The sequence below is a fragment of the Sciurus vulgaris genome (genome assembly GCF_902686455.1).
Source record: "Sciurus vulgaris genome assembly, chromosome: 3".
NCBI lineage: Eukaryota > Metazoa > Chordata > Mammalia > Rodentia > Sciuridae > Sciurus > Sciurus vulgaris.
In genome coordinates, this window is record NC_136463.1 from 22,936,604 (window position 1) to 22,947,482 (window position 10,879).

At 40.9% G+C, this 10,879-nt stretch overlaps 1 protein-coding gene across 3 annotated transcripts; it reads left to right on the forward strand.

Moving 5' to 3' along the window:
• The first annotated feature begins 689 nt into the window (after positions 1-689).
• LOC306657117 (keratin, type I cytoskeletal 28) lies at positions 690-10,795 on the forward strand. 3 transcript variants are annotated; one of them, XM_079132844.1, is made up of 9 exons: positions 690-1,099; positions 1,892-1,974; positions 2,501-2,657; positions 4,987-5,148; positions 5,230-5,355; positions 8,191-8,408; positions 9,004-9,059; positions 9,333-9,386; positions 10,415-10,795. In XM_079132844.1, exons 1-9 carry the CDS (start codon positions 695-697, stop codon positions 10,471-10,473), a joined length of 1,320 nt encoding a protein of 439 aa, XP_078988970.1. In that variant the 5' UTR covers positions 690-694; the 3' UTR covers positions 10,474-10,795. The 3 variants fall into 3 exon arrangements, with proteins under 3 accessions (XP_078988970.1, XP_078988969.1, XP_078988971.1); XM_079132843.1 differs by having other exon boundaries at positions 9,333-10,795; XM_079132845.1 differs by lacking the exon at positions 9,333-9,386.
• The last annotated feature ends 84 nt before the right edge of the window (positions 10,796-10,879 follow it).

The following is a 10,879-nucleotide window of genomic DNA, read 5'->3' on the forward strand; positions in this document are numbered from 1 at the left end:
ATTTAGCACCCTGTCTTTTATTTATGTGTTTAACACAGAGCACTGAGCAGGTCCTCATATATTTTTAAAAAAAGGAATACGTCAACATGTGTGTCATTGTCCAAGGTCATAAGGAGCTGGTGTAATCACAGTAAGAACAGGGAAGTCACCAGGAATATATATATATATATATATATATTTTTTTTTTTTTTTAATAACACTTTGAGAGGGAGGGGCTCTCATGGGATGAACTATCTGTGTCTGTAGTTACTAGTCCTTTGCACATCTCGATGGTAATTGAGACCCTACTGTAGCTGACAGAGCCCCATCCAGATCTTAGTTAACTTTCAACATTTGATCGTAGCCTGCACTAGATAATGATGGCATATTCCTAGGATCCAGATGAAAGTCAAGGATTACTCACTCAAAATTAGAAGCTAAAATAATGAACTTAATATAGAACAAACCCTATTTTATGTGAGATAAATATCCTGAAGCAACACTCAGAGATGTTAGACATTCATTACTTTTTTTTAAATCATCCAATTATACATAATTTCATGCTAATCTAAATGATGCCACTTTTCTGTTGGCAGACAGAAAGGATACACCCCCAATAATGGTATATAAAAGCTCCAAGAAACCATCAGCCCACGACAGATATTCTGGTTTTTGACGGTTGCCCACAGCAGAGGCACAGGTTTCCCCTAACACCATGTCGCTCCGGTTTTCTGGTGGGTCCTGGCGTACTGGCTTACAGTCTGCACCTGGGTCAGCCAGACCATCCAGTGGAGGATTTGGAGGCAGCAGTGCATGCGGCAGTTCTGTGGCTGGCGGCGGTTTTTCCTGTGCCCTGGGCGCCCCCAATGTAGGGAGCCATGCTGGAGGTGCCCTTGGAAATGAACGGGGACTCCTCTCTGGGAATGAGAAGGTGACCATGCAAAACCTCAACGACCGCCTGGCCTCCTACCTGGATAATGTGCGAGCTCTGGAGGAAGCAAATGCAGAATTGGAGAGAAAGATCAAGAGTTGGTACGAAAAATATGGCCCTGGATCTTGCCGCGGACTCGATCATGACTACAGCAGATATCACCTAACCATCGAGGATCTTAAAAATAAGGTGAGAAATCAAAAATTGTATTTCAAAAGGAAGAAATATCTAACAAAAAGAAATATCTTGGGGTCGTCAAGAAATGCTTCATGCCCAGGTGTGGTGGTGCACACCAGTGATCCTAGTGACCCAAGAGGCTGAGGCGAGAGGTTCACAAGCTCAAGACCAGCCTCAGCAATTTAGGGAGGCTGTAAGCAATTTAGTGAGACCCTGCCTCAAAATGAAAAATATAAAAGTGGGGGGAGGGACTGGGGATGTGGCTCAATAGTTAAGCAACAACAGTTTTTAAAACTGTTTAAATTCCCAGTTTATAAAAAAAAAAAAGGAAAAGAGAGAGAAAGGAAGAGAGATAAAAGACAGACTTGACTGTACTTGTATTTTTTTACTTATTTAAATAAATAATGCTTCTCATTACTCAAAAATAGACACTGTTTCAAGAATTCCAATAGAGCTATAATGTTATTAGTTCTGTTCATTTTGAAATATATTCATAGATAAGAAAGTATTATATTCTGAAAGTTATATGACTATATGAAAATAAATGAAAACTTCTTTTTGGGGGGCTGAAGAAATAGCTCATTTTGTAGAGTGCTTGCCTAGCACGCGCAAGGGCCGAGGTTCGAATCCCCCGTGCCTCCGGGGGCAAAAAACATCTTTTATGTTTAAAAATTAAAGTGTTTTGATTATTACATAAGGAAGTAAGTTTTTATGCAAAAGTTTAATTGTGTAATTTTTTATTTCCTGAAATAATAACTAATAAGAGCACACTTACTGTGTGGTCTCCCTTTTGATTTCTTCTAGATAATCTCTTCCACTGCTGCTAATGCCAATGTCATTCTGCAGATTGATAATGCCAGACTGGCTGCTGATGATTTCCGGCTAAAGTAAGTGATAGAAAATAATCATGCTCTAGAAAAAGTTTCCTAGCTATTTAATTTGTCAAATAGAATTTTGATTTCACCCCAAGTAGAATAAACTATAACCTAAAAAGATTAAAGGAAGCAATTTACATTACATTACAATCAACTATACTCACAATTTAAACATATTTATTACATTCTTCAAACAAAATATCCAGGCATCTCTTTGTCCACCTAGAATAGTGCCAAGCACCAAGTAGATATCCATTAACAGTTTGCCAACTAAGCAAAAAAGTAAACAAAAATAAAATTTCAAAATGATATACTTTTATTTAATTGGAATATGTTATGGGAATTTGTGTGTTTGAATAACTGCTGGTTATCCTGTACAGAATTGGGGGAGACGAGATAGGACACTTCTTTCTCTTTATATTTTTTATAATATTTAGAGTTCTAATTCAACTTCTAATTCTCAGTTTAAAACAGTTAAGATTTTTCTTCTCCCATTTCTTGAAGTAGTCTAACTTACACTGAAATAAATACCCTCAAGGTATGAAAACGAGCTCACCCTCCACCAAAACGTAGAGGCAGACATCAATGGGTTAAGGCGCGTCCTGGACGAGCTGACGCTTTGCAGGACCGACCAGGAGCTGCAGTTCGAATCCCTGAGTGAGGAGATGACCTACCTCAAGAAGAACCACGAGGAGGTAGGAGCAGCTTTGCTTCTGGTCAAATCAGAATTCTGTACTTTTAAAATGTTTGGTGGGAGGGGTGTTAAAATTATAATAGGAATCCATGCTCATTGTAATCATTCATTCATGCCAAGGCATATAAAGGAGGATTTCATTTCTCCTGATCTGCTGTTCTAATCCCATCCCTGAAGGTTATAAACATTAACAATTATTCTATACCCTTCCACTTTTCAGGTTAATAAATTCTATCCATTTGAAAACAATACATTACTTTTGCAAGAATACACCTATCTTTCTTTATACTAGATTTTTTATTTCATCTACATAAACCTATCTTGTGGTCAGTATTCTCATAAAGGACCTCTCTGACTAAGAAAAGATGTCTTTCTTTTCTTTTCTTTCTTTCTTTCTCTCTCTCTCTCTCTCTCTCTCTCTCTCTCTCTCTCTCTCTCTCTCTCTCTCTTTCTTTCTTTCTTGTACCAGGGATTGAACCCAGAGGCACTTAACTTCTGAGTCACATCTCCTGATCTTTTTTAAAAATTATTATTATTATTTGAGACAGGGTCTCACTGAGTTGCTTAGGGCCTCGCTAAGCTGTTAAGGCTGGCTTTGAACTTGTGATCCTCCTGCCTTAGCCTCGAGCTGCTGGGATTACAGGCATGCGCCACTACACCTGTCATTTTTTCTTTCTGCACTTAATGAGCCTGGATTGACTTTAATGTCGAGCACTGCACAATAATAAACCCTTTTTAAAAATTTTTTTGTAGTTATAAATGGACAGAATGTCTTTATTTTATCTATTTCTATGCGGTGCTAAGGATTGAAACTAGTGCTTCACCATGGTAGGCAAGCACTCTGCCACTGAGCTACAGCACCAGCCCCAATAATAAACCCTTATTTGACATGTTATACCACACAGCTTCAATCCCCTCAAAAAGAAAAAATAAAAGATTGTTCTAGAAGTAATTGCAAAAGTCTCCAAAATAGTGGGTGACAGATTTTCAGAACCCACCCCATGACAGGAGGTACTCCGTTAATGGTTTAAAAGGGCCAAAACACCAAATCTACCTGTTCTAAATGGGACCATTATGGAAAAGAAAAAAGAGAAGGGAAATTAGTAAAGAAAACCTTAAAAAAGAAACGAAGAAAGGGAAGGGCCACAGAGAAGGGCTCGGGAAGAAATGGACCACCAGAGAGCATTGGCAGGAGAGTAAAAGGAGACCATGCACGGTAGAGAGTGACCTCAAAAACAAATCTGGGGAAGGAAGGGGAGAAATGACAACCACAGCAAACCAGCCAGCAGGGAGCATTCCGGGAAGGGTAAGGTTCACAGAAGGATTCACTGTCCCCTTCCAGTTAAGATACACCCACTGAAAAAGGGTACCTTCTAATGCACTGAGTGTAGAACTTCAAGCAACTCAATTTTCATATTTTTATAGCAACAAGAATTTTTTTTCTTCACCACAAAATCTTACTGAAACCTCAAAATATGAAAATTTATTAATAGTGGTTTCCTTGGATGACGCACATCCTTTGCTCTTGACAGACACTGAAGGTCATAGACTTAGGGTCATAAAAAAGATGGTTTAAGAAAGCGAAGGTGTCAGTCCTTGGTTAGCAGTTCCAATGAAAAAGTCAGCCACCCAAAGAACTAAGTTCAGGCCATTGGTTTGTTTCTCTGTGCAGAAATACATTCTCTGACAGGCAGATTCATGATTTCCCCCTGCGACCTACCCTAGAACAGAGAGCCTGTCCAGTATAACTGCTAAGAACAGACACTCAGGAGCCAGGGTGCCATCTTCAAACTGCCCTTTTTCAAATCTAATACCTCAGGCGTGTTCCTTCACCTCTTTGTATCTCAGTTTCCTAATCTGTAAAATAAGTCTAATAACAGCACCAACCTCAGAGGGATGTTGAAAAGCTTGAATTAGTACACATAAAGAAAGTGCTTAGAACAGTGCCTGGCATGTAATACTTATTCAACAAACAATTGCTGATGTCCCTAAGATGAAAGTTCCAAGGGTTCGGATTTTTGCTTGGTTTTTCCACTTTATTTCCATCAACCATTGAGTCAACAATTATGTGGTGACACCCTCTCTGGTCTTTGTAGTTCCTTCTCACGGAAAATAATAAAAACCTCTTGGGGTGCCGACTGCTTTTTGCAGAGGTGGTGGTTGTGGCTGTTTTAATGAACAAATAACTAATTAAATAGATGATTGGCATTAACATGGGTGGAATAAGCCGATTCCTGTTGGGGGAGGGGGTCTAAAGTAATGCCTTGGAGAACTCTTCCCAGACTGCGTGTGATCAGTGAGCCTCAAATCCCTCTTGCGTTCCCCTCCAGGAAATGAAGGCTCTGCAGTGCGCGGCGGGAGGCAACGTGAACGTGGAGATGAACGCCGCCCCCGGGGTGGACCTCACGGTGCTGCTGAACAACATGCGCGCCGAGTACGAGGCCCTGGCTGAGCAGAACCGGCGGGACGCCGAGGCTTGGTTCCAGGAGAAGGTGAGGTCAGCGCCCCTGGCCCACCCACACCACCGTGGCGAGTTTCCGAACCCGTGTGACCCTCTGCACCCTGCCTTCCAGAGCGCCACGCTGCAGCAGCAGATCTCCGACGACACTGGCGCAGCCGCCTCCGCCAGGACCGAGCTGACAGAGATGAAGCGCACCCTGCAGACGCTGGAGATCGAGCTGCAGTCCCTCCTGGCAACGGTAGGTGCGAGCGCAGGTCAGCCTGACTCCAGAAAGCCCCCAAGAGTGGCCCTTCTCTTCTTCCCTGCAACAGCTTCAGCCGCAAATAGAGTGGAAGGGAACAGAAAAAACAATGTCCCCGAGCAAAGTGCGTTGTCTTCCTCTCAGACTTCATTGAGGTCGCTCCTCCCGGACCGTGCTCAGAACTCCTTTCATGGAAAAAATCAACTTGTGATATAGTTCCCACCTTAGCATAGTTCATCTCAGCCCCGCAGAGCAAGTAGCAGCAGCGTGACACTACCTGAAAATTAAGCGATAGGCTATGGTCATTCAGTCACATAGGGCAGAGCTAGGTCACACCAGCACCTCCTAAAATTGATGAAGACATTAAAAGACACCCGGTGCTTTTCACCAGGCAAAGGAAAAGAGAGTACATATCCAAACTCCACATGAGCACTGTCCCCACCCTCCTTCCCACAGTTCCTGGGCAGAGGTCCCATCCCAGAGCCCACACCTCCGAGAACTGGGCAGGCGGCCACTTGGGCACATATTAGAGCACCTGGATTGCTTCAGAGGCAGTTTAGGACTAAAGCCCACTTCACTTCTGGATGTGGGTTGGCAGAGCCCAAAAACCTTAATTTTGAGAATTATGACACACATGTGGCCTATGAGCTTCCATCTTCACAAGAGGTTTTCTGCCCCCGAGGACTTCAGGTTGTAATATAAAGACAAGAACAGCTGCTACAGAGGTGAGTGCAGTGAGACAGAAGGAAAAGATGACTCAAAGCAATAGGAAAGGTCTTGAGCTGGAGGTGTAGCTCAGTGGCAGAGCCCTTGTGGAGCACACACATGGCCCAGAGTTCCATTCCCAGCACCAAAATAAATAAATAATAAGTAAATATTAAAATGAGAAATTTTTATTTAGTTAGCCATGCTAAAAAAAAAATGCAGTACTCTGTTACTTTATAATATTTAGGGGGAACTTGTTTTTACCACTGCCAGACCCCAAGTTTAACCAGCATGTCCTTCTCATCCTCACCACTGCTTCTAGCTGGTTCCTAAGCCCCTCCCTATCACTCTGGGTTCCCAGAACCCTCCTCTCCACATTCCCCTTTCCCTGAAACTAGACCCCTGGACATTGAGGCTGCAGTAGCCTCATGAGCTTCTGTTTCTGAGGAATATTGAGGGAAATAAATTCCTGAGTTCCCAGATTAGAATTTTTAAGCATCTGCACACAAGAAGCTATGATATTACAAAGCAGTTAGATTCAGTAGTATTATAGCTTGGGGTCCTGAGATAATCCACCCAAGAAAGCCCATTTAACATCCAACACCACTGAATTATAGAATAATGGTGGCATAGAACCTAACTTCCCTGCCTTTTGGTCTAAGGTGTAGTCTAAGTTCAATTTCCTATAGCTAGACAATATAAATCAATTTCTAGTTGGGAGCTATCTCAACCTAACATTCACAATTGCTTCCTGTAGTATGCAGACTTCCAAGTTCATCCTGCCCACCTTCCTCATCGACAGGCCAGCCTGTGATGAGGCTGTGACCCAGAGAGGCTGTTCCCTCTGACTTCTGAGAGCATTAGCAAACTTAAAAGGAGTACCCTATGAGGACACATCTTTGGGGAAATTAAGCTTTGAACTGCTGAGCTTTGAAATTACCTTACTTCACCAGAATCTTGCTACTTGTTGGCTCACCATCCCTTTTACCATCCTGATCATCATCCACCCAAACACTCCCGGAGAGCCCAGTGCCCTCCACATCAGTAGCTGGTCAGCCTAAGTTGGCATCCTAAGTCAGCCTTCTTAGGTCCTCAGCATCATTGAACCTCTGTCTGCCTGTTACAATGAATATTTCATAGCTACCTCTTCGCAATTCTAGAACAAAATCAATACATAATATATTTAGCAATGTACAAAATTATTTTTAAGAATAGTGCCACAGCCACAATTAAAAGGAAAAAATAAAAGTGTTTTTAAACTTAGGCCCAACCCTCCAGAAAATGTCAGACAAAGCTTTGCATCATCTTTTAATAAATGTTTCATTTCAAGCACAGAAGTCACTCCACACAAGGAAAAAAAAAAGAAAGAAAGAAAATGAAAGAGTAGGAGAGGGGTGGTGGACATTCTGATAATAACAAATATCAGGACAAGTAATAACTGCCCAGACATATTTCTACCTGATAAGGGAAAGAGGGAGATTACTTTAATTGAAATAAAGATCACATGCCAAGACAAATTACAGACTCTGGAAGTAGAAGAGAGGAAGTATACTATTCACAAGAGCAGTATTGAGATAATGACCTGTACTGCGTCGTGAGATGCACCTCTGGCCTTGAAAACCCATCCATTAAGGTGTCCATTCCCTCTCAAGTGCGTCCATCCTTTGGTGGTTGACAGATAATCCAGGATGGATTAGAAAAGGAAACAAAAGCACGACAGGTCTTAGAATAGGATAGGGACAGTAGCAGAGTGTAATTGAAATACAACAGGCAGCCCCAAAGTAAATACGTAACTTCAAAATACAAATTTTCCTGAATTGATTTCTTACTGTGCAACCTCCAAAAGTACTTTCATATGTAGATCAGTCCTAAGAGGAAGTATCCCCTAAATATCATGAATATCTAGTGGGTCATTCACAAGTCTAGTGGGAAAAAGGTTAGTTAGTCCCTCTCAGGTCATCCAGCGTGTCTGGCCCACCCCAGCCTTCAACTCCCATTTTACTGTGAGGAGCCCCACCCATTTCCAAAACTTGCCCCGGGAGCAGTCCTGCTGGCTGCTGAGAAACACGACACTATGCAGTCCTCAGGGTGGTTTCTTCCTTTGCTTTGTATCTTTGATGTCCTCAGAAACGCTCCCTGGAGTGCTCCTTGACAGAAACCGAGGGCAACTACTGCACGCAGCTGGCTCAGATCCAGGCTCAGATCGGGGCCCTGGAGGAGCAGCTGCACCAGGTCAGGACCGAGACCGAGGGCCAGAAACTGGAGTATGAGCAGCTCCTGGACATCAAGGCCCATCTGGAGAAGGAAATTGAGACCTACTGCCGCCTGATAGATGGAGATGGAAAGTAAGTAAAACCAGGGGAAAGTTCCGCGCTGTAACCGTCCCCTGCCCCTTAGCCTTCTGCACATCCACGTCTTTTTATTCCCACTGCACAAAAGCACGTCCCTTTCTTGCCTCAGGGGTCCTCTCCTCCATCACTGCATCCTCCTCATCTGCCTTGGATGACTCCGCTTGTCCCGCACAAGCTCCCATTCCTCGAATTTGCTAATCCTTGCCGTTTCAAGATTCTCCCCACCCCCCAATTCCAGGCTTCAGCCCTTTTTCAGTTCATTCCTAATATCCCTGCTGCCCTGAAATAAATGCACTCCCAGGATCCATAAATATGTGAATGTATGGATCCGAGGGGAATATGTATTTATCTTAAACTCTTGGATTTACAAAAAAAAAATCAAATGGAAACATGGTTTTTAAAATTGGCCTCTCTTTAGATAACAATGAATTACTTTCAGCTCCTGCACGCGAAAAATCTTAATATTTTCTCCAGCGTAAACTAAGATCTGTTTTTGTCACATAAAGTTCCTTTGAGCTCACTGACTCAACCAATATTTATTAAGTGATAGTACACAGAAATATAAAAGAATAAACTTTCTTTTTTGCAGTTCATGCTCCAAATCAAAAAGCTTTGGATCAGAAAGCTCAGGAAATTCATCTAAAGGTAATAAAATCTAGTTCTGTTTCTGTTGCAGTAAATACTTTTACATTAAAGGTAGTCATACACTATGGCAACAGTCTACCGTGAAATGATTTTTTTAAAAAGTGCTTTGAACTGAAAGTATTATTTTTAGTTTTATCTAACTATCCCAAATTATCATTATAAATCTTTACTTACTCCCTCACTAAAAAATGTATTACATTACAATCAACAATGGAATTCTTTGTCATAATCTTTTAAGCTAAATATATGAATTCACATATGTTTTACTTCTAGATTTATCCAAAACCACACTGGTAAAGACGGTGGTCGAAGAGATAGATCAACGTGGTAAAGTTCTTTCATCCAGAATTCAGTCCATTGAGGAAAAGACATCTAAAGTAGCCAATGGCAAGACAGAACAAAGGGTTCCCTTCTAGCTCTCATTTTAGAGAAAAGAATAATTTGAGAAAGGATCTGGCACCACTGCATTATTTTAAATATGAGGGAGAAATAGAAAACAATTTCTACTCTTAAAGTTCCTTAGCAAAAATATCTGTTTTCTTAATAACTTTTACAGAATGTTGGGTGTTTGGTTTCAAATAAGTAAAAAAGTTGCTATGCACACATTTCTGTTTTTTGAAGACTAATAAATACTTAGTTGTGATTTTTTTTCTTAGGGAGATACTTATGAAATACATTTTAACTCAATTTCACTCAAGTTTTAATAACAGTCGGTACCAGCACTTGACATTTAAATATTAAACATTCACTAGGCATAATCTTGAAAGCCCATGTGTCTGGGCAGGTGGATAAGTCTGGAAAAACTCAGAAATTCTGCAACTGAAAAGTTCACCTCTAGATGGCACATATATGGCATTTTACCAAGCTCCTATCTCCAGTTCTTCTAGGACCACTGGATACTTCCCAGCACAGGTCCCTCATCTAAACAGGAAAATCTCAAAAGGATCCATTCATTAGCCTCATGTTAATGCCTTTTTTCCTAAAGCAATTTGGAAGCTTTTTCTGTGAAGGCCCAGAGAGTAGATGTTTTAGGTCTTGCAATCATAAAGTTTCTCTATTCAATACTCAACTTGATCATTGTAACAGAAAGCAGCTATAGACAAGATAAAGGAATATGGCTGCATTCCAATGAAACTTTATTTCAGGACTCTGAAATTTGAATTGCAAATAATTTTATGTGTCATGAAATGTTATTAATTTTGATTTTTTTAAAACAAGAATGTAAAACCCATTCTCAACTCAAGGGCTGTACAAAATCACAAGGCAGTCCAGATTCAACCTACCGATACCTGTCCTAGAACTCCAAATCTCAAGAGATTGATGAACATTATGGTTATTGTGTCTTTCTACCTTAGGAAAGCAGATTTTTTATTCCTCTACTATATGGTCTGATTCCAATGCAAAGCTCCACTGAGAGCTGGAATTCTACCCAACAACCCAGCAGTCACATGGAAGTTCCAAGAAGTGGTGAAAAGCATGGAATATTTACAGTATCTTCAGTCAGAGGTCATCAGTTGAAGCAAAGACTAGAAATTCATGAGGAAATGACCTTCCAAATGTACAGTGCATAGGACCGGCTACTTATTTATAGGCCTCTGTATTAAATGAAAATGTGGGATCTCTTGTTCAAAAATCAGGAAAAAAATATGTCATTAAAAGTACTAAAATATAATAATGCTTTTTCCTTTCTTCTGAAACTGCACTCTCAACTTGTCCTGAGTTTTTGTTGTTTTGGTTCTGGAGGGTTTTTTTTAGTTTTTGTTTGTTTGTTTGTTTATTTGTTTGTTTTTTTGTCACTATTTAATGTCATTCTAAGTAAA